The sequence below is a fragment of the Phaenicophaeus curvirostris genome, chromosome 2 (genome assembly GCF_032191515.1).
Source record: "Phaenicophaeus curvirostris isolate KB17595 chromosome 2, BPBGC_Pcur_1.0, whole genome shotgun sequence".
NCBI classification, from domain to species: Eukaryota; Metazoa; Chordata; class Aves; order Cuculiformes; family Cuculidae; genus Phaenicophaeus; species Phaenicophaeus curvirostris.
The window spans coordinates 4266970-4291494 of record NC_091393.1 but is presented as its reverse complement, the minus strand read 5'-3'; the positions used below and the strand labels follow the sequence as shown (position 1 = coordinate 4291494).

Below are 24525 nucleotides of genomic sequence, written 5' to 3'. Positions count from 1 at the left end.
GATGTGTTAATTTTGCCTGTTCAACATGACCTAGACTGCCAGTTTCACAGAGCTGTGGGCACGTTGTCAAAGGGGTAGCTGGAGCCCAACCAATGAGGCCCATGGTTGGCTGCATTATGCCAAGCCTCACCAGGACTAACTATGCCTTTTGATCTAGATTATTGAGGTCAGATTACATAGAAAATTTCAGACACACTGAAAATGTTTAGCTAATGTGTCATTAATCATGCCTAGCTGTACTGACCAAGCCACCAGACTTCACTGTACAGATGAACAAAGCAAGAAGATCTAACCAAGTAAAGTTAGTCACAATTTAGTCCTAAGTGGCCAGTGCTTCCTTTTGTAGCTACGTTAAAGTTTGTTTGGAACATCTGAAACTACATAGCTACAAACAAACAGACAACAAATGGTTATATTGGGCAGCCTGATCTAGTGGGAGGTGTCCCTGCCTATCACAGGGGGGTTTGGAACTAGATGATCTTCAAGATCCCTTCCAACCCAAACTATTCTATGATTCTATATTGGGTCACACCAAGACCTGTCTAGCCCATTATTTTCTGTTTGGGAGCAGCAGTAATAAACATCTGAGCAAAAGCATAAACAAGGCCAAGTGTGTAGAGATGCAATCCTCAGATTATTTTCACAAACCACGAGTGCTTTGATACTTACTTCAGGCTTTGCATGTCTTGGTATATTTGGGTATTTGTAAATGTTAAACACAAACTCCCAGCAGTCACAGAAGGCTGCGTCAGGTTCAACAATGCATTGTTAGAGTCTTTCCCTTTGTTGCTTCTCAACTTTAATCAGATGATCCTGCTTCTTCTGCCAGAACTGATAAACAGTGATCACCTCATCAGTCTTCCCACCACTCATGACTGTCTAGACCCCTACTATCTTTTCTGAGCTGAAGAGTTGTGGATTTATTTTTTAATAGGAAAGCCACTGTATAACCTCTTTTATTTTTTTAAACCTTCATTAGTTTTTATTAGTCTTGGTAGTTTTTTTGCAAGGTGTCTCTCAAGCGAGTTGTAGCTTGTCAAAGTTGATGAACCTTTCTGCATCTGCCTCTGTATCTTCATTCTGAGGATATAACTTGCTTTTTCAGTTAAATAACTTTTCTGATCCAGTTCAGTTTGTTTCCTTTTAGATTTTTCCTTAAGTCTTTTTTGGCATAGATGGCCTGTGTTTGCTTTGACACGCTGCTGTCACCGGTAACCAAACAACCTGTGAAGACTTACAGCTACCTGTCTTATAATGAGATACCTCATTTTTATGCATTTCTCTCTGTTGAAATGAAGCACAGTAAAGGTGCTTTTTTTTCTGTCTGGGTGGTAGCAAAGGTGTTGAATTCACATTATGTTCCATTTGCTGTTGTTCCAATCTACATCTTTTTTTTTTTTTTTTTTACAACTGTCATCACTGAAGCCAGTCCCTTTGACTGCATTTTATTGCCTTTCACTGTTCACACTGGAATCGCAGCCAGTAAAACTATCCTCACCTGCCCAGGAGAGATACAACTTCTGTTTTCCAACAGGAAATGCCTGATAGTTTAATTCTGAGGTTTAGGTCACATAGGTAATGTAGGTGTAAAGTCAAGCCTGCTAAGGCTCTCAAGCAGCAAGAAAACTCTTAATCACTCCAGCCAGAATTCATTAATAGTGTGAAATCCTCAATTTCAAAACCTTGGCTTTCTTAGCAGACTGCATGGTGTGTGTGAGAAGACTGACACAAACCTGAAGAACAGATCTCATTTAAGAAGTCCACACAGCGGTCAGTTTGCATTGGTTTATTTCTACTCCCCGAGTCCACATTACAAATAGCACATTTTAGACTTCAAGAAACAAAGGCAAACAGCCGAATTCCACTTCATCCATCAAGTGTCTATAAAAGGCATGGATCAAACGGCAACAAAAGTAGCAAAGACCAAACTGCATACATTTTCTATTGGGCTCCTTTACCTAATGTTTTACAAAAATAACCTGAATGGAAATAAACGCCAGGAGCCTAATGGGCCACATACAAACACACTTCAGTTCTGTTTCACTGAATGACCAGCCAAACACAAAGACAGGTATTTGCAAAATCAGGTGGTTTTTTTAAGGGGCTTTTTTTTTTGAACCCAGACACATTGTAGAACAAGGGATTTCAAGAATTTCCCTCCAATATTTGAGACCAGTGAAATGTGTTGCTTCAGGAAAAAAAAAAGAGCTGAGAAGAATGTTACTGCACTTTATTTTATCACTCAATTTTTATACTTGGGCAAGTCAGCATTATGATTCCAAATGCAGTTGTACAGAACTGCATTTGAATTAGAAACAAAGTTATCTAAAAATAAATTTGATTTAGGCCAATTCCTGACTTCAGTGGGACATCTACCTGAGTAAGGAACACAGGATATGGCCTTCTGTTTGAAGGAATCTCACTTTCTCCAGCAAATAGTTAACCAAGGAATCCCGTTTCAGTTATTCTAAAGAGTTGCTCCTAAAATCACAATTAAAATTAGCCAGCATGAAGCTCACCGAAAGCTTGATCCTCTTAAATAAACTCTCTAATGAGCCACACAAATTCACACTAACAGTCAAAACAGACTAACAGTGTATATCTTTTGTACACAAAAAAACCCACCATAAAAAATAGCAACCCTATCCAGATTTGTACTGGATTGTGAAATATTCCAATTGTATAATGTAGTATATTTACTTGAAAAAAAAAATCATAGTACTTTGGGGTTTGTAATTCCTAACACTTGAAACGTTTAAGAAAACTGCAGAATACATATTGCACTTCTCTGGTAAGCTGGGCGACTATGCTTCTTGGCAAGAACATCCACAAACATCTACTGAATAAAACAGCACTTTTCTAATCCAAAAAAGGAGCTTCATTTCCTTCCTGCAGCTTTCATTAAAAATGTAATGATATTCTTTGCAGGCTCTTCTAGGCTTTGTTTCTGAAGGACTGTTGTGTTACTTTTTACAAAACCTGTATTTAGTTTTTTAAGAAAATTAACAAAACTCAAGGTAATGAATTGATTTAACTGACAGTGCACAAGCTTCCTTCAGTCACAAACAAAATGAGGGCGAACATGATTCATTAATACAGTTACAGTTGGGCTTCAGTTACTGTTGCTTTAAAAACAGTTAATTTCAATGGCCTGTTACAATTTTCTCAAAGCAAACAAAACCAATAATGAACTATTTGGTTTGAGTGGATAGTGTTACCTTTTGCAGCATGGTTTAAGTTTGATTCCTCACACTGAAAAAATCTTAGTACATTTGCTCCAGCGTCAGAGAAAATGATGCAGTTTTAGAGAAAAAGCTTTCAAAATGCTTGACACAAACAAGCTATTTATTCTTCAAGTTCTTTGTTGAAGATGTTACTAAAATCTTCCATCCATTTCATGAACACAGGAGAGATCCCAGGATGTCTTGAGTCAAAGTGGTCCATAAAGAAATTCTTTGGAATGTCTTAAGACTGGCTATAACTAGAGTTCTGGCTACCATTTGGACCCTGTTCTCCTTCACTGAAGGAAAAAAAACAAAACAAAAACATGTCTCCAGATAGAAGAATCGTGTTGCATTTTTGTCCTTTTTTTTTAATTAAAAATACGGTATTCTGCAAGTAGTAAAAACCTTCTGAAGGAAAATACTTCAACATATACACAAATACGTTAAGATATTCCGCTCAGTTCATAAAAATTGCAATGGTTATTCTCAGCATGCATAAACAAATTCAGTGTATTTATGTGAATAATAATTTCAATATATTCCTGTGCAGCTGCCTGCTGAATGTACTGCTGAAGTCAACATTTCCAAATCCACATTCTGTAAGTGTGTGCATAGAAATTTACACATACTGTGATATTTAATCACAGCAATCAAACAGGACATGAAGCAGGCCCAGTTCCAACAAACGGGGCCCAGCCACACCACAGTTCCTTACATTTCATAGAATGATAGAATAGTTTGGGTTGGAAGGGACCTTAAAGACCATCCAGTTCCAGCCCCTCTGCCATGGGCAGGGACACGTCCCGCTAGCTCAGGCTGCCCAAGGCCCCATCCAGCCTGGCCTTGAACACCTCCAGGGATGGGGCAGCCACAGCTTCCCTGGGCAACCTGTGCCAGGGCCTCCCCACCCTCATGGTGAAGAAATTCTTCCTTATGTCTAGTCTAAATCTGCCCCTCTCCACTTTATACCAATTGCCCCTCGGCCTATCACTACGAGCCTTTGTAAACAGTCCCTCCCCAGCTTTCTTGTGGCCCCCTTCAGGTACTGGAAGGTCACCAAGATGTACTGATCACATTCTAATCACATTAACACTTTGCACAAAACAATGAATGTCCTGCTTCTCACTACCTCCTGAACAATCATACTGGCTCTTTGTAATAGGAAAGTCTGCACTGCAAAAATACACGTTATACCTCAAATTAAACATTTACTCATTTTTAAGATAGTAGTCCAGTTTTTTCCACGTGAAAGGTGCATTAAGGAATTACAGTACCTGTTCGGAGGTGGTTTTGGTTTAGGCATTTTACTAAGAATAGTAGCCATCTCTTTCCTCTCATCAAAGTTCTTCCACTGCTCATACAGCTTCAGAATAACTCTGATTATTTCTAAAATCTGAATACAAAGAAAGTAGATCCTAAGGTCAGGCACAGTAGTGATTTTATCTTTGTCACAATCAGTTTAAATATGTAATTAATTAAACATGCCCCAAACTAAAATTAAGCAGCACAATTTTCATAATACAAACAGAGCTGTCTCACATTCAATCTGCTCTGGCAATCAACCATTTCTATAATTAGGGGGTTTTATTTAGTTGTGAATGGAAGCCTGAACAGAAAACTCTCCCTTCCACTCAACTGTATACAGCACTTCTTCTCCCCTGCAAGCTGTGTAGCTTTTTATTTATTTGCAACCACTGTCACAGTTTGTAACTGTGCTACTGAGAAAACACAGACACCTGGTAGCATGACCACAGCCAAATGACCTCGGATTACCAATACAGTAACTGACGGTTATCAATGTTCTATACACATCAGAGGGACAGTATAGGGGGGAAAAAAAAGCCCAAACCCACAAAACATTGGTGTGAATTCCTGCCTTCCAAGAAATAAGGTGCCAAGGAATTTCTGAATACATCCTATTACGTTCTTCTCATCATTTTTCTTATTACATTATTTTATGTTCTTATTATATTCTTTTATACATATAAGAATTGTTGAACATTCATATTCCACTTCTGGAAGTGTAAACATTCTCTACCAGTTTGACATTTTTTATCTACTGCACCTCCACTTCCTTAACTTCCTATTAAATTTTTAGTGCAATATTCTATATAAAATAATGCTTGGTACATAATTTGATTCATCATTCTCTAAATTAATGAAGTAGCCTTCTTTCTTCTTTTTAATACATGGATTTAGTACAACACATATCCTTGGAACAAGTCATCATTAGCTAAGAGGTCCATGGTGTTAATGTAAAAAAAAAAATTCAACCTTAGATTGTATCACTGGCACGAGAACCAGGACATTTAAACACTCAAACACGTTCAGCATCAAGCTTATGGTAACCTTATCTGTCAAATATAGGTTGGTTCTCCTCTGCTGCCATTTATTATCATCCTGCTTTTACATGCATGACAGCATAATTCACAGAGCTCTTGGTGCAGCACGGCATCCACACTGTGCTTAAATTTGAAGATGAACCCTGGAATACAAATACAATGCCAGAATATCATCAGTGGGATAAAGGGCAATACTGAGGGCACGAAGGGCAATGGTGCATCTCGTCCATAATACACTGTTCAATTCTGGGCACTCGGGTTCAAAAAATATAGACTGAAAAGTATGTGCAGAGTGAAACAGTGTTATAGGGCTATAAGTACTAGTTTGACTTGCTTAGTGCAGCTAAACAAAGGTTAAAGAAATCAACCTGAAAAGCAGTAGGAAGTAGTTAAGCTGAAGAATATTAATGGTATGAGAACAACTGCACCTTAGAACCTGATAAATGTATGAAGGGGATTATTTGAATTAGAATTTGCAATAGCAAAGAACTCATCTGAATGATCTTGGAGTCCCCTTGCTTAATACTGATTGAAGTCATAGTTCTGGTCATTCTGAAAGTGTCAATGTTTAACTCTCTGCTATGCTACATACATTTATAGGGAGAAAATGAAAACAATGTGTAGGCACAATGCTGAAAGATGAATCAGAAAATTACGTGCACTAAGAATATAAAGTCAAGCTCATGCTGGCAATCTTGAATGATGAAAAACACTAGGAATTCTTTTTCTGGCAAAAAATGCAAAGAATTTTCAGTTGAAATCTCTATCTAAAAAACTGCAACACCAGCAACACTTTGCCATTATTCAGTGGTTCTGCCTTGACTTTCAGAGCAAGGTGATAACTGAATGACCTGAGATCATCTCCCTCCCCAAGAGGTCTACCTAATTTCAACAGTGCCTAATGCAATCACTGAATGAAGTTCAAATCAGCACTGCAGACATGTAAAACTACCATTTCTGGCCAATCCATAAAAGGTGGTGGGAGTTAAAAACAGAGTACCTTTTCCATATCAACAGACAGCTCAGCAAACCACTGCCTTGCATCCTTCTGCTGGACAACACAGGCCACGTGTAGGCAAGCTGCAAAGATCAGATGACATGGATACAGAATCATTAGGTTGGAAAAGACCACCAGGATCATGGAGTCTAACCATTCCCATCAATCACTAAACCATGCCTGTGAGCACCTCATCCACCCATCTTTTAAACACTTCCAGGGAAGGTGACTCAATTACCTCCCTGGGCAGCCTCTGCCAGTGCCCAATGACCCTTTCCGTGAAAAATTTTTTTCTGAGGTCAAGCCTGAACCTACCCTGATGGAGCCTGAGGCCATTCCCTCTCGTCCTGTCCCCCGTCACCTGGGAGAAGAGGCCAGCACCCTCCTCACTGCAACCTCCTTTCAGGTAGTTGTAGAGAGCAATAAAGTCTCTCTTCAGCCTCCTCTTCTCCAGGCTAAACAACCCCAGCTCTCTCAGCCGGTCCTCGTAAGACCTGCTCTCCAGCCCCCTCACCAGCTTGGTTGCTCTTCTCTTGGACTCACTCCAGAGCCTCAACATCCTGCTTGTGGTGAGGGGCCCAGAACTGAACACAGGATTCGAGGAGCGGTCTCACCAGTGCCGAATACAGAGGGAGAATAATCTCCCTGGACCTGCTGGTCACACCGTTTCTGATACAAGCCAAGATGCCATTGGCCTTCTTGGCCACCTGGGCCACTGCTGGCTCATGTTCAGTTGCTGTCAACCAGCATCCCCAGGTCCCTCTCCTCCAGGCAGCTTTCTAGACAGACTTCTCCTAGTCTGTAGCACTGCACAGGGTTGTTGTGCCCCAAGTGCAGGACCCGGCATTTGGCCTTGTTAAACCTCATGCCACTGGTCTCAGCCCAGTGGTTCAGTCTGTTCAGATTCCTAAACTGAACAAAAACCCACAATCGATAAAGTTAGAAACATTCTATTTTTTTATATTCTAAATTTACAAGCTTTCTATTTTTTTTATAAGTCAGACAAGCACTATACGGTTCAACAACGAATAATTAGGATTATTTGGTTTTTCTTCCAGAGTTGCAAAATTGCAAGTCTACACTGTGAGTACCATATGAAAAGCAAAGTGAAGCACCTTACAAGGGCATTCTAAGGAATGCCTGTTGATAGGACAGCGCACAGAATTCATCCCTTTAAACATGACAAGAGACATTTGTGATGTAACTTACCTAGAGCTATCATGAAAGGAGGGTACAGCAGACAAAGATCGGTTCTATATGTGTCATTCACTATCCTCCTGTGCAAAAAAGAACTTGTAAGTATCATCCTATTCACCTTTAGACTCTATGACTTCAAAAACTGCTGTCAGTTTATTGGTACTTTGTCACTTTCCCAGAGGGTAGAAGCAGTGAGGCTGCAGGGCAGAACAGTAAGGGAAGAGATATCTTCCCTTGTAAAAATCAACTAAAGCCTTCCATTTTTTGCTTGTAATCACAGTAGAGGTTTATTTGGAAGCAGTGTATTAGAGCATCCTAAATATCGTTCCATAGACGTTGTTGACACATACCACAAAATAGTTATTCCTGTTCCACAAGTGAAGGAAAGCATATAGATGGTCTTTTTTTCTGGTTTTCTGTATTTGATAAATAGTTTGAGAATGAGAGTTCTGCTGACACAGCTAAACTCCCCTATATATTGCTTTTACCTCCTACGACAAGATACAAGATAAAACTGACACTAATAGAAAAAGATCACCTCTACTCATGGTCATCAATTCAGTAGTGTAAAAAACTGTGCTATTAGAGCTAGTTTAAAAATAAGAATTAGATCACTGCAAAGTAAAATCATTACAGAGTTAAAGACAGAATAAGCTAAGTCAGGGACATATACCCGCACAGGTTAACTAAGGCACCTTTACTATTCAAATAAGGCTAAACCTGCTTTTGCTTAACCACCTTTGAAGTATAACTGTTAAAGACTGGCTTTCTTGCTGAAAGGAGGCACTTATTGTTAATCATCTTCCTCACCATGCGAGAGGCAGCAGCATGTCTTCTTGGCCCATATCTTGCACATATTGGAGCAAAGGTCTATAAGGATGATATACTATCAAACAGCAGTCCTAGGAAAAAATGTCAACAGGATAAAAGTTACATTACAATGCAGAATGTGTTGTCAGTTCATATTAAAATCATTTAGTTTACAAGTCAATTACTGATTTTTTTTTTTGAAGTAGCATTCTGACACCTAACCCTGCTCTAATGAGGGCAGTGCTCTCTCTAGAATACCATTGCAGAGCATGGTTGCCAGTCTGTCAATGTCCTTCCCCCTAAGAGACGGAGAAAGTCACATCTGCAGCACAATGAAACCTCATTTGCTTACAAACCCGTAATTCCCACTTGGAAATACAAAGCACTGCCAGAAAACAGTCTGTCACTAAATACCATACATGGAAAACATGCCAAAATAATTGACGCTGGTTTGGAAAGAAAGAAAGAAAGAAAGAAGGAAAGAAAGAAAAATCCACTGCTCTCAAATGCCCTGTTTTCAGGGCCAGGTTGGTGTAAACAAGGAGGAATAACCCTCTCACTGAAAGCAGCCAACTGTGTGGATACTATAGGGAAAAGACACATTAAGTTACATGTGCTGAACACTGAAGTGCGACACGGTTATTATACATACTATATATTGCTTAGCGTACTGGAAAAATAAGTTAATCCCCAAAATGTAACTTCTTGTAAATGTAGTTACTTTTAAACTCCTGTATACAAAACTCAAGAGTTACTGTCATGTATAGCAGAGGTACCAAAGACTAAATCTAAACAGAGTATCTCAAGAAAAAGGAGTTCTAACAACTGTAGGCACAAAAAAAACTTTAATCCAATCTCCTCTGTGACCCATTCCCAAAACATCCTTTTCGCAGTGGCTGCCTAACACACTAGGCTCCTCCCTGGGTTCTCTCTCCATTTCTCTGCACCTGAGCTGAACTGCTTGAGTACAGTAAGCTTGGTGCCTAACCCATCCCAGTCCAACCAATGTGCAGAAATTAGGCACCACTTTACATAAGACCCCTAAGAAGCCTGGTCTGCATCCTTTCAGCTGTTCTAGAAAACACAGGAATGGGATAGCAACCCTTTAAAAAGCCGGCACAGCTCCTTTCTTTGAAAATGCCTGGAAGACAATATCACATTGTGCCCCTTTCATCCAACAGCCTAGCAGTTACAGCACCATCTCAGGAAATAGGAGGCCCTGAATTCAGTTTCTTCCTCACAGGATTCAAACCCCCATCTCGCTTCCTAGAAGATTACTCCAATTGCCAGGGTATAGACTAAGCCAAGTGGGATACTACCCACACCTTCTGCTGAAGCTGGACTGTTGCAGAGCTCTAGATTCTTGCAGGCAAGAAGAGGGCATAGCAAGAATACAACTCTCTGCTTTTGACTGGCCATTCATCTGGGGGATAAGGACACCGACATCCTCGTCTCTACATTGGGACATTTAAAGCTACCTTTCTTTTAAAAACAGAAGTAGTTCTAGAAATAAAACTTACACTTTACCCTTGTCAACAGACCTCTAACCACTAGGATGCAGAGCCATACATACTCCTCCTGTCCCCACCACTCCCACAATCTGCATTCTTTCTGTTGAGAAGTCCAGCATTAATGCAAGAAGGTGAGAATATCCTCCCTCAGCCTAGATGACAGCACAGCAATTACAACATTATGCTGAAAACATAACCATTAGACTTGCATGGGCATCATTCTAAAACTAGAGCTGGAAAAAAAAGAAAACAGCATAATGCATATTTCGCAGCACAAAATCAAAAACATTCTTCATCAGTAAAAAGTAAACTGAGGCAACAGTAAAAAGAAAAAAACAAGCCAGCAAAAAGCCCAACCTACCATTAATTCTAAGAGATAGAATTCACATTCTAGTATCTGCAAAGAAGTAAAATCACAGTTAAACTTCCTAGAATGAGTGAAAAGCAAACCAACAATAAAAGTAGTATTTGTGAGTCAATCTAAAAATATTTAGATGTATATAACTTTCAAAATACTATAGCACAGGTCAAAACTAGTTCCAAGAAAAACTGTACAAAATCCCTTAGCATTGTGACTAAGAATGATTTGAAAACCACTAGTAAATCTAAATTGTAAATAATAAACGAAAATTATTTTCCAAAGACATTACATTTTACAGGCAAAAATAAAACTGCTTTCTGTGAGCCAACTGCTCCTGTGTACAAGCTTGGAAGCATCCCAGGTGCAAGGGCTATTTACTTTCCCTGGAGCAATGTATTTGTAAACAAGAATGTTCAAAAAAAGCCAAATCTCTTTTATCATCATACCATATAAAAAATATTTCAGTCACATTGCTTCTCTTTACAGCATCCTGTGAACGATTTAATGAAAGGAAGTAAAATAAGATTTATTACTTTTAAAGGTAACTTTCCCAATAATCTATCCAAAACTTATTATGATCAACCTAACATGCGAGTATAAAAAGATTTCTTTATTAGAATTTAAAAGACAGGATTTCCTGCTAACAATTATTTGTCTTTTAATTTATTTATCAAATTATATTGCAAACAGCATACTTACATGGTTCATCCTATAAGGAAACTCCTTCGGAAAGGCATATGAAAACCTAGTTTTCACTACAGTAAAGAGAAATCGGTATGTTAAAAATGCTGTAATGAATACTTTCATGTTTCCCCCCTTTCTATTATTTCATCTCTATGTAGCCCTTCAAATCCATTTGGCAGCACAACTACTTGCTGTACAAAAGGTTTGTATTTGAAAAAGAAAAGTTAAGATTTAAGATCCTGAAAAGGAAAGATTCCTGAGACCCAGATTTGAGCAGGTACTCAGCCAGACACTTGTCTGCTGCTTTGGGCACTCTTAAATCTTCTGGTTAACCACAAAATAGCTTATGGGCACCTAACTTGCCATTAGTTATTATTCAGAGAACTATCGACCTAACTGATGTCACTCCAAATCTGTTGCTCTCTTCAGGATCTCAGTTCCAACGCTAAATCCAAATGGAATTTTCACATGGGATTTTTTTACATAAGCTCGATCCTTCAACATTCAAGATTTTAAACCATGTAATGACATCTTAGAAAAGCAAGTCCAAGGGCAGGGTGAGGGAGCTCAACCAAAAGATCTTATATGTCCACGATGTAAAGACTATGGATATGCAAAAATGAGGCTCAAGTTCAGAGCAAGAAGTCAATTAATCACACCACAGATAAAAGTCCTAGGCACTGGATTATCAGACATTTCAAGGGTCTTTCTTTCCTTGAGAGACATTCCTAATCAGCTGCTTAGGCATATGATATGATTCAAGACATTTACCTCCATGAGACTGTTAAAATATATCCTCTGTTTTCTAGCTTATGATGATCCTCGATTTAGATACCTAATTATCCTCCAGCTTTTTACAAGGACCACAGGTACATATCACACACTGCTAAGAGTTATGGTAAGTTGTAAAAACAAAGTGTCCTCATATTAGAATGCTGAGCAAAGGAAAACTTGAGTGCACTTGAGGATGTGGATTTGAGATTTGTATAACTGAAACATTTAAAAATCGAAAACGGGTGGCATTTAACATCCTGGAATTGGACAATATTCCTTATATAAATGATAGACACTATATTACAAATTGCCACTACTTCCAGAAAATGAGTACACCACTCACTGACAAAAAGGCAGTGTCAAACCCTCTGGACTGAAGTCTTCTACCATTAGACCTATGGTGGACTTCGCTAGAAAATTTGCTGCAGAACCATAAAAACAGGCTACTGGTTGGAAATTTGAATTATTTCAAGAAAAAGAAGAATGACTAAAACAGGGTTTTCAAGAAGCATGCAGACTGGAGAGATACATAGTAAAAAATTAAACCACTTTGAGAAGGAAGACAGGCAAACATAACATTTTTCCCACAAAGCGAGCTGCAGACACAACCATATGGAGCTGTCCTTTTAGTGAGCTGTGGAAACAGAGCGAAAAGCTTTTGAAGAGGTTGCCAGAAACCAGTCTGAGATCATCCTCCCTATAAAGGAAGCATGTGTTACTAACTTCATGTTTCTGCCTAACTAAAAGTAAAAAACCCTTTTCAACCAACCACTGCTACGCTCTCACCCCTTTTGTTAGCTTTCTTTCATTTGTCTTGCCTCATCTTTTTTTGCCTTTTGTATGAAGACCTCCAAAAAAAACCTGCTGTGTGCTACTGAAGCAGCTCTGGTCAAGGGAGACCAGGTAGAACAAAAGACTAACACTTGGAGAAAGACTGTTGTTTTTTTTTCTCCCACATCCACGAAACGCAGAGTACTTTTCAGGGCAGGCAGGTCTTCTAGGTATGAAGGAAGAACTGTAGGGGAAAACTGCAGGAATCAGAGTCTTGGTACCTTCAGAAATAGCACAGCTCAGTACTAGAAGTCTAAATATAATCGGCTACTGCATATTTTCCAAAACCCATCTAACTTTCTCACTGATGCAGCAAAACTACCACATGGATCTGTGCTTTGAGATGCTACTGCTGTAAAAATAGCAACTCTTATTGCTAAATCCAGGACTGGTCTTGGTCATGCGTTTCAGTTCCTGGTGGCAGAACTGTCATAGAGCCAGCCTCATGGATTGATACACTTCCTGCATGTGGAGGCTACAGATGCAGCCAGTCACCTGTCCCCTCAACAGCTAAGAGGGATTTTGAAAGCAATGACCTACATTTTGAAGAGCACAGCCATGAACTGCCTACTGAGAGCAGCTGGACCTTCTGGGTCAAATTATAGCGTTCAATTAAGGAAGCCATCACTAAGACCTTGAAGGATGAGAAGCAAGTTATAGGAACTGGGAAATATAAGGCAAGCAGGAAAGAGAGAATTAGGTAATGATGATGGGATTTTATTGCATTTATTTATTAATAATATATAGGTTATAAAATGTATTTTTAGAAATAAATATTATGTGCAAAGACTAATTTTATGATGGGAGGAAAAAAAGGATAAAAAAAAATCAGAAGGTATGCAGCCTACCAAAAATTCTAAACCCAGGTATTTCCATAGAGCCAAACCTTTTATAAAACAGACAAATAAAGCCCCAAGTTTCCAATTCTATCTTTGAGCAGTTCAGAACCTAATTTACTACTCAAGACTGTTTATAAACCTCAATAGTTTAATTTTATTACTTGGTTTTTATTTATGCTTGGCCTAAATTCCAACCAGAATCAACTAAAACTAATACAGTAAAGACCCTACTGTTTCTGTATTTAGAAATGGAATTATTTATTGTAAGTGGCTTAAACAGGCTTCTAGCAGTCAACACACAAGCTCCACCATGACTTAATAAAAGGTATTTTTTAAATACAGACAACAAAAAAACCCGAAGAAAATGTCTGACCTCCCAACAGAGATACCCAGCTACACTACTAAGAAAATCACAGATACTTACATACAGAAGTAGCAGCAGAAATCAACCTTGTATTTGAAACAACACCAAATTCCTGAAGAAAAAGAATGGTAAATGAGGTGAACCATCTAAAATACTATGTACTCACACAACTACCAAATTAAAATAATGGCTTCTTACTAAACTGGGCTACTTTACTTAGTATTTTTCCCCCACCCCTTTTTCTTATTTTTTGTTCCTTAAGGTGAAGAGGGTAAACTCTGAGCTAAAGAGTTTTGCTCATTGATTGGTTGCTTTGTTGTCTGAATTGTGAGGAATAATAAACATTTATGAAAGCTACTAGAGCCACAAAAGCTCAGTTGCCTAACACTCCACGCCTAAAACAGACAAGAGGGCTTCAAGAAAACTGCCTTCAGAAAACTGTCATTAACTACCTTTTTTTATTATGTTTCCAGGAAGCCTTAGCTCCTCTGCTGAGACAGTCAGCAAGCTGAAAGTTTTCTGTATACAGTATTATTTCAGAGGAGCGTACAGCTGAACCATTACTGCTACAGCTGCCTTCTGAAGTATAAGGAAGGCTGCACAGGCTTCTAGTACTTGCTTTAAAATATAAGGTACTTCTGTGGATATATAGGAAGTCTTAAATCTGCTCTCTCTTAAAGGCTTAATTAACAGGCTGATAAAAAATACTCTCTCCAATGCTCTGTGTCTTTCTCCTTTCCTTCATCTCTTCCAAACACTGGAGGGTATTACAGCATTTTTACAGAGAACAGTCTCACATGTAGACACTGGTTTAGTAGGACTGCTTCTACCATGCATTAGGGTATCTGTGTTCCTCCTGTAAAATTCATTAGTGATGACATATCACAAACTGGCCAATTTGATTTTTTTTCTCCATTACACAGACACTTCTCAAACAGCTGAAAAACTTCCTATATCACATTCAACATGGACTTCTAACAGTGGAGGCATGGAGCCTTCTCACCACTGTGCTTAATGGGTCAGTTCCTTACAATAATTTCTCAAAGACAGCATATGAGCTACAACATACTTTTAATTCAAGTCATGAAAGTGTGGTAAACTCTGAGGATCCCTCACTATATGAAAGGGAAAAGGATAATTAGGACAAAATTTTGAATTATGTTTTAAAGTTTGGGTAAACGTAAATAAGGAAAAACGCAGCAGAAAGGAGACATTGCACAATTTAAGATATAGTGTAAGATAAGTAAACACTGCATCACAGTGAAACAGCCATTTAAAATACCCTTTACAATTTTCAGAGGCCCGTCTGGGTTAGTAATTGAGACAAAATCATGAAATATATAGTAAATAACGTGCTTGAAGGACTTTTCGGTCTCCTTTTCTTAAATTGTTACAGAAATCCATACAAAAAGAGAAGGTTTCAACCCCCAAAGCATGAAGAATGACAAAAAATTTAGAAGTCCTGAACTTTTTCTCTCTCTCATACATCACATAATTTTACATTAAAAAATTGTAATACTTCATACCTCTACTTTGGATGCCAAAAACACACACGTAGGAGCCATTAATACTGGATCTATACTTTTTAGGGAATATCTGAAACGTTATAACAAAATTATGTTGTTTCATACATATAGAATGATTCATCTATTAAGAGCACCACGCTTCCTTTTGAAAAAGCAAAGCTTAAGTTAACTTTACTAGCATAAAAGCTTAACACCATCCAGAAAACAAGAGTGGCATTGTTTTTAAGACAGAACTGCACTTTAAAAGGGCTACCAAAATGTGCCTAGCAAAAGGTTTATTCTTGTACCATCATAGTAAGCAGTCCTACCTGGCATAGAATCTCTTGAAGTAGACTGTAGCAGTGGCAATAACTTGTTGTCTTAATTTAAGATGTTCACCTAAAGCCTGGATAACTTAAAAAAAAAATGAACAAAAGCTTGAGTTGAGTTTTTACAACACTTTGACACTAAATATCAAGGGATGTCAACACACAACTAGGGTTGGGGATTCTAAGAAGCAGCAGCACAGTCTTCTCCCTCAGTTCAGACACGCCATTCTGGTTACACGATATGTTGCTGCAAACCTACAGACCTGCACGAGAAGGAGTAGTACTGCATCCTGAAGCTTTTGGACACCTTTGAAAAGGGAAAGGTAACTTGATTTCATTGTGTACAAACTAAGTATGACCTTTGAGAAGATGACAACCCAAATCTCAGAAGGGTAAAGCTTGGGTTTTAGAGAAAAAAAAATTCCAATACATAAAATATAAGCCTATGGCTTTTCAGTGCCATGCAAAACGGAGGGTTTTTTTCAAACAACTAAAGCTGCCAACACAAACATGGTCATTACATTTGGCAGAGGCAGCAGGTGTTAAAAAAATGACATATTTAGTCCAGGGAGAGGGGGTGGGAGACCAGAGGATGCAGTCAGCTGCTCCATCACGGTGGTCCTCTGCCAGTTGGCCAAGAAACAACCCTGGTGTCATCTGTGCAGGTAGCTCTTGTTTGGCCTCCCAGGCAAAGGAAAGGTGCCAAGCAAATTAGATGCATCAAGCTGGGATTAAGAGCAGGGGTCAGACATAGAGAATGGCAGAGTGAAACATAAGGTTGTTACTTGTTATTTTTCCCATACTTCTTCACGGTTTTTATTTTGAGCAAGGCTCGTCTGTGTTAAGACTCCCTCTTCTTTTTTACCTCTCTCACAGAAATGTCCACAATAGTAATTTAAAATACACTGAAATATCTATTTAAAATATGTCCAGCAAGTTCAAGACAGTGACTACTGACAGGAAAAGCAAACAATTCTGTTATCAGCCATCACATTTTAAAACACGCAAATATCAAGGATGTTGGCTAAAAGAACGCCTGAACGTAGGAGAAAAGAAGAAAACCACCCTAAACCGTACTGATAATTACCAACTTGACACACACACAGGAAAATGCAACTGATTTGTGACCCACTACGATTACCCAAAGCAACATCAAGTCCCTGTCTGTGTCATATCACTCTTCCAAAAACCAAGAATGCCAGTTTGAGACTAGCTTGCCAGTAACAGTAGGACAAGCAACACTGCCAGAAAGGACATTAGGCCTGGTATGAATGTCTGTACAAATATGAAAATATTTATCCACATATCTTGGGGAGGTCTGAAAGGATTTTTCCCTTTGATTTGACCATGGGGCTACAAAGCTGTCTTACTACTAGGGCATCAGAAAAATCCAACCATGAAGCTAAACAGAATTCTCCAAATATGTTTCTCACTCCCATGGGATTTTCAGGAACGGTTAGGCCATCTGCTGTCAGAAAAATATCAAGTGTGGTTTAGAGAAAAAAAAATGGACAAGAGCCTAGAGAGACTTAATGAAATGGAAGCTTGTATATGCTGGGAAAAAGTCCAATACTTGTCATGAATTTTTAAAAGAAACTATTGGATCATTTATTCCCTCATGTTTACAAAATCAGTGGTTTCACTTTTTTTTCTTATAATAAAAATTGTTAAAAAACTGAATGCCTTAAGTAGTCTGTAACATAAACATTACAGCTTCTACCCTAAACCAGAAAGGGAAATCAATGAATGCACTTTACAGCCACAAACTCTTTTAAGACTTGGTGATCTAAAGACAGATATCATCATCAATTTCATTTTTCAACTATTTTAGAAGATGATAGTTTTCCATCTCAACAGTATTAACATTACGAGTAGCCACATGTGGCCACACAATCAGTTGATGATCTATTGCACTTGTTCTCCCCTGAGAAGGCAGCAGGAAACTGCCTCTCTCCAGGCAGCTTTTTGGTTGCTTCAGTAAACAACCGTCTCCGGGGAAGACACACACTGAATGTCACAAGCTGTGGCCGGGACTCATATCCCTGCCCAAGTAACGCAGGAGAGAAGAGGGGGAGGCTCTATAAACCCAAAGCAGGGTCCCTGCTCAGAGGCAGGTGATGACACAACACATACCAAGGCTTGGACACGGCACGCTCTGCCTGAGCTACCAGAGCAGCTCCTGACTGTCCTCCGCATGAAGGTGCCTCTCTTTGCTACAGAAGGATGAAAGCCCAGCACCACACTCTCCTCCAGAGTGGGCTGTGTTCCTGTGCACACAAGGGAGATGCTGGCAGAGCCATTCTCCAGCTGCTACAGGTCCCCTTTCAGGGGAGGCAAGGAACACTAAAGAAAAGGAGCCCAAGAACCACAAACTGAAACCACCTTGTCTACTTTCTAAGTCTTTGTTTACTCCAGAAAAATACTGAAGTGAAACACCTAAAAAATCATATTTCATAATTCATATTAATACTACTGAAAATTAGCATATAACTGTATTTCTCAGTTTCAGGAACAGGAGTACCCTGTTTTCTCCTCTTGCACTATGAAGCTATGACATTTTGTTTTAACCTCAAGGAATTTTGGTAATAGACTGAATTAGGTAAATGATTGCTATCTTGATTTCCTGGTGCCGCATAAATGATAACACAGATGTATCCACAGCAATCAGATTTGCAGCACCCACAATTATTACAAAAACAGCTAAGCAAGAGAGAAGCTGGGGTAAGTATCTTTCACAGATATCATTCCAGCACCGACATAAGATCTTCCGGTGGCCTTGGGAAACTCATTTAACTCCTCTCTCTCAAGTCTGGCCAGATAGCTGAGAAAATTGAGCATTCTGTACTTTAAGGGACTTTTGTGAAAAATGTTTTAAGAGCTGTCTGCAAACAAGTTCCTACTCAGCAATGGCCTTTGCTTAGGGTGATTTTTTTAAAATGCTGAACAATCGCACAAAAAAGAGTTTAAGTGCCTGTGTAATGTGATTTACTCCATTGTGGCCATTCATACGGTCAAATGCTTTGTAGGAGCAAGTGAGTTTTAGATAACTTCACAGACAAGCCCCAAATTCTTTGGGAGAACAGGCTAGGCTGTCTGCCAACAGCTCTCAGAAACTTTTAGACAATTTGAGAGCTAGCAGGTGCTGGGTAATCAGTCACAAGGCAAGACAAAGGCTGCAGTGCAGGTTTCAAAGAACATAACTGAACACAAGTAACAAGTTTTTGTAGTTTAACAGAACTGCACGGATCAACTAAAATACTTACCAGAACCTAAGAGCCCATCAAAAGTCCAGTTTGAGTATTGATGCTTGACATGGAGTCTTTAATATGCTAGCTTAGTAGTTTCTGTTTGCTTCTCTTCCTTTAATGTTTTTGGTATGAGCCTCTTGAAAATAAGAAAATGTACTACATTTTGTCCCATCATGGGTTAAAATGTTATGTATGCAGCTAATCTGCCGGTAAATTCTCATAAAATTAATACAACTAACAAATTACAATGTTATCAATGTTCTGGTTCTATGTTCAAACAGGGTTGTAAAAGTCCATGTAAAATCCCACTGAACACATTACATTCTCTGAGTAATTCAAGCTTGCATTTAGACATGGCAGACACTGTACAGATTTTACAACAGAAATAAAAATAAAACAATTTTACCGTTAGTAAAAAATATCTGTAGTTTCCAATATTCTTCTTCACTCAGAAATTTCAAGTCTTTTTGGCGCTCCTTCAACAGGTCTTGTTTATCCAAAATCCATTGTAAACTAAAGGAAGGGAAAATTATTTCAGCAACTCTTTGTCAATATTACATGACGTGACTCCTGCACAGGTGACAGACTTGCAGGTTGGGGCTGGTGACCTTTAACCAAGCGACATCCACCTTAACATGGAATCAGGAAAAGCTTTGGGCTGGAAGGGAGCTTTACAGGTCATCCAGTTCAACCTTCCTTCAGTGAGCAGGGACATCTTCAAGTCAATCAAGTTGCTCAGAGCCCCATCCAACCAGACCTTAAACATTTCCAGGCCTGGGACATCTACTACCACTCTGGGTGACCTGCACCAGTGTTTCACCACCCTCAGCGTGAAAAATTTCTTCCCAATATCTAGCTTAAACTTCTTTTTTAAGTTTAAAACCATCACCCCTGGTCCTATTGCTCCAGGCCTTATCAAAATGCTTTCCCCCATCTTTCTTATAAGCCCTCTTTAAATATTGAAAGGCTGCAGCAAGGTATCCTTGGAGTCCTTTCATCTCCAAGCTGAAAACCTGTGACTATCTCATCTCTCTTTAAAGGGTTGTTCCAGGCCTTTGATCACTTTTGCGGCCCTCCTATGTACCCACTCCCAACAGATCCACGTCTCTCCCATGCCAAGGGCTCCACAGCTGGACACAGTATCCAGAGGGCTGGAGCACCTCTGCTACGAGGACAGGCTGAGAGAGTTGGGCTTTTTCAGCCTGGAGAATACTCGAGGAAGACCTTATAGAGGCCTCCCAGTGCCTGAAAGGGCTACAGGGAAACTGGGAAGGGACTTCTTACAAGGTCATCTAGCGATAGGATGTGAGAGAATGGCTTTAAATTGGAAAGGGGATGATTTAGGTTAGACATTAAGAAGAAATTCTTCACTATGAGGGTGGTGAGGCACTGGGACAAGTAGCATGATGTCCCCCTCCCTGCAGGTGTTCAAGGCGAGGCTGGATGGGACCTTGAGCAGCCTGGACGGGTGGGAGGTGCCTCTGCCCACAGCAGGGGGGTTGGAACTGGATGACCTAGAAGGTCTGTCCAACCCAAACCATTCTATGGTTTTCTTCCTCAAAGTCAGACATCCAAAACCCCATTAAGACTACCTAAAAAACACCAACGAGCAAGGAATAAGGCTGGCCTTCATCTACAGTAAACTAAACTGGCTGCGTAGCTCTTGGGCACGGCCAGGTACTGGCAAGGCTGGCACAATATTTAGGACCTCGCAGGCCCCGTTTAAGGCTCAGCGCCCTCAGCACGAGAAGACGGCTCAGCCTCGGCTACCGTGGCGCGGGGGGTAAACGCACCGCACCTCGCGGGCCGGCAGCCGCCCACACCCCATCGCCCCAGCCCGGGCACCGGGACGCCGCTCCTCTCCCGCACAGCCCCAGCCCTTTGAAAGGCGGGGCGAGGCCGGCGGGGAGCGCTCCCGCCCGGCTCCCGGCGGGGCTCCGTAGGGAGCGGGGACCGCCGGGAGCGAACCGCGGCCCCGACGAGCGGGCACAGCGCGGCCCCGGCACCCACTAGTGCGAGCTCTGCCAGAAGTTCCCGGCCATAGGGAGCGGAGGAGGCGTCTGGCCCCGCGAAGCTCCGACCCCGCCGCGCCGCCCCCGCCGCCGGAAGGAGGTGCCACCGCCCCGCCCGCCCCCTCGTGCGCGCCGCAGCCGCCGGGCGGAAACGCGAGTCGGCGCCGAGCGTTCCGGCGCGCGCAGGTTCCGGCCGCTGCGGCGGGGAGGGGCGAAGGGTTTCCTGCTCCCTGCCCGCTTCATAGAGAACTAATGGCCTCAAGCTCCGCCAGGGGAGGTTCAGGCTGGACATTAGGAAAAAATTCTTCATAGAAAGGGTCATTGGGCACTGGAACAGGCTGCCCAGGGAGGTGGTTGAATCACCTTCCCTGGAGGTGTTTAAGGCACAGGTGGACGAGGTGCTAAGGGACATGGTTTAGTGTTTGATAGGAACGGTTGGACTCGATGATCCGGTGGGTCTCTTCCAACCTGGTTATTCTATGATTCTATTCTATGATTCTAATGGATCAGCTTCGCTGCAGCCGGTCTCTGTGCTTAATTGTCTTATCCTTAATTGTCTTGTCCTTAATTGTCTTGGATCAAGAGAGAATATGCAGACCGTCTCCAGACGTGGATGAATAACCCGAAAGGATAAACACTCTCCTAGAGTTGTGAGAATTTATTGATATGCTTAGTTGTCTTTTTAAGATGTAGCTGTTCTAGGTCAGGAGTAAACCTGAAGGGAGTCTCCAGACGTGGTCGGATAACCTAAAAAACTAAATGTTCTTCGAGTTCTTTGCCCGGTGAGGTGGTTGAGTTGCTATCCCTGGAGGTGTTTAAAAGACAAGTGGGTGAGGTGCTCAGGGTCATGGTTTGGTGGTTGATAGGAATGGCTGGACTCGATGATCCTGGAGGTCTTTTCCAACCTAGTGATTCTGTGATTCTGAGTACTTACACAGTTCTTTGTCTAAAACTAGTCTACATACACCCTGCTTTTGTGAGATGGGATGCCCTGCAGAGAAGGACTTCGGGGTGCTGGTCGATGAGAAGCTCGACATGAGCCGGCACTGCACGTTCACAGCCCAGAAGGCCCAACCCCATCCTGGGCTGCGTAAAAGGAAGCGTGGCCAGCAGGTCGAGGGAGGTGATTCTGCCCCTCTGGGCCTCTCTTCCAATGATGGAGCATCTGCAGTTTTTCTGCCCCAGTGTCTCACCACCCTCATTATAAACAATATTCCTCCCTTATGCCCAGTCTAAACCCACCCTCTTTCAGTGTAAAACCACCACTGTCTAAATTCAGTACTGGTCTCCTCCCAGGAAGGTTCCAGCTTGGACCATTTACTTGTCTCACACTGTCTCCACATCACCTATATTTCCCTTTACCTTACCCTCTCACGAGGTTTCTGCATTCAGCTTGCTCTGTGCTGGAATTTTCCTTGGTGAAGAGAGCCCCTGGAAGTTACATTTTTTAATTTTAAGAGGAAGAACCTGGGCCTAAACCCTTTGCAGCTTTCTTTCTCTGCTGTTTCTTGTGGTGCTCTTTCCTTCTTGAGGAGGGGAGAGAAGGAGCTGATTTCCTAGCTGGGGTGTTGATAGTTTTATTTTCTCCCCTAGTATACTTGAGAAGCTACAATTAAGGTGGCACAGCCCAATTCTGCTAATAATGCCAGGCATGGAACACTTTCTCACACAGCACAATTATACTGATAATGAAACGTTTTCTCATACTCTTGTGTATTAAGGATAGCACGGCACAATTCTACTGATAATAGCAACGTGAAAGTTTATAGATTGAATGGCACGTATAGCAGTGCAATACAAATCATCTGTGGGTCTCCCATAACATTTTAGGCCTGTCGATCAGGCCCTGTCACTCCAACATGTCTCTATAGACATGATCTTATATCTGGAATGAGTCTGTGTGCTCGTCCCTCCTGCGAGCACAATTGTCAGAGCTGAATGTTAGCAGGAAGAGGACGCAAGACAGGCAGAAAGAAAGCAGGTGGTGGCAGCTATGGGAAAGCTGCAGACTTCATGGCTTCCCCATTCCACCATGAACCTAGGCTGGAGTTCAGACCAATCCCTGCACCCACAAATGCCAGCAGAGTTTCTGTCAGCAATCACGGTGGCAGCAAGAAGCATTCCCATAGGGTGGATCCTCTCCAAGGAAGTAATCCCTGTTTCACCCTTTTTGGAAAGTTGTGTTTGGTACTAATGGTTGGCAAGACCAGTCAGCACATGAGGACTACTTTTTGCAAGGTCTGATAAAATGTATTTGGTCTGAAACTGAAGTATGCCCTGTCCATCTGCGCAGAACAAGAGCAGCCTGCTTCCTCCCTGGAGGATCTCCTCGCAGTGAGAAAACTCTCTCCATCTCTGTCCACCACTTCAAACGTTTCCCTCAGCTTCATAAGCCTGAAAGTAGAGACACTTTTCGGAGCCAGAAGAAAATATTCTGCAAGGCAGCCAACACCATCATCTCCAGTCAGCAAGGAAACGGCTCCATTCAGCAAAACTTAACGTAAGAACTTTACACATATTCAATGAGCACATAATGGTGAACATAACTGATGTAGTTCTGGATATCTTTTGGGTATTCATCTAGATATTGTTAGGCGAAGGTGAGCCTAGAGGTATGCAGGTGTGTATACATATACATATACATATACATATACATATACATATACATATACATATACATATACATATACGTATACACATTTGTTTAGAGGAACCTGAATGCTATCTTGATTTCATCATGACAGAGATGGTCTGTGAATGTCCCTGTCTGTGTAGAATACAAGGAGTGCTTTGTTTGGGCTTATGTCTTGAAACCAGTGTGGACTGGGGACTGGAAGCAGTAAACGAAGAAGTTCTGTGTGGCAGGAGCAGTGAGAGGCACCTAATGGTTGTCCTTAGACTGACCAGGTACAACTGAATGACTTTTGAGACCCAGTCCCACAGGATTCTGTATTGATCTGTTGCTGATGGTTTAGCTACAATGCTGGAGACCTGTGAGGGGCTATGAAGCAAAGAAGGAAGAAGCATGGATTAAGATGGAGACAGTGGGGTGCTCCTAAATGGCTTTGCTGGCAGAATGAGACACTATTCTTGACGTGTCAGAGATAGTCTGGGTTTGAGACCCTGTTCATAAATAGGAATATGAAGGTGAGGGGTGGGGCAGGGAAGAAAGACCTTGCATACCCTGGCTGTGTTTCTTTTACTTCTCAGTACGAGGACACATGGTGGAGACTACAGGCTGAGTTCTGTGGGATTTCTATGAAGATTCTCTGACCTGACACCTTTGTCCAAAAAGCCATCCAGACCTTGCAGAACTTGCTAAGCATGTGAAAAATCAAAGGAGAAAGTCCTTCTTCCATTATTTCAATGTCACAGCTACAAAGAGGGGAACCAGATTGTCAGCGTGTGCCTTTGGATCACAGCCACTCACAACTGCATCATATCCCACTTAGCACAGCACCCAGAAGCCAGCAGAGAGAGAAGCTGCTGTACAACAC

General features: G+C 41.1%; 1 protein-coding gene across 1 annotated transcript; it reads right to left on the bottom strand.

Annotated features, from left to right (window-relative positions):
• Window positions 1–2189: 2189 nt before the first annotated feature.
• Window positions 2190–21113, bottom strand: CCNC (cyclin C). Its single transcript, XM_069851134.1, has 12 exons — window positions 21027–21113; window positions 19423–19529; window positions 15769–15853; window positions 15461–15530; window positions 13995–14046; window positions 11142–11197; window positions 10443–10478; window positions 8571–8662; window positions 7773–7840; window positions 6567–6646; window positions 4499–4617; window positions 2190–3520 (listed from the first exon to the last, which is right to left on the bottom strand). Exons 1-12 carry the CDS (start codon window positions 21056–21058, stop codon window positions 3466–3468), a joined length of 852 nt encoding a protein of 283 aa, XP_069707235.1. The 5' UTR covers window positions 21059–21113; the 3' UTR covers window positions 2190–3465.
• Window positions 21114–24525: the final 3412 nt, after the last annotated feature.

Excerpts from the sequence above, each read along its gene's own strand:
- CCNC (XM_069851134.1), bottom strand. The coding sequence starts at position 21,058 with ATGGCCGGGAACTTCTGGCAGAGCTCGCACTA. Across the intron at positions 7,841-8,570 it reads ATGCTGCTGCCTCTCGCATG|GAGGATAGTGAATGACACAT; the intron begins GTGAGGAAGATG and ends TTTTTTGCACAG. Across the intron at positions 4,618-6,566 it reads TGTCTGTTGATATGGAAAAG|ATTTTAGAAATAATCAGAGT; the intron begins GTACTCTGTTTT and ends CTTTGTATTCAG.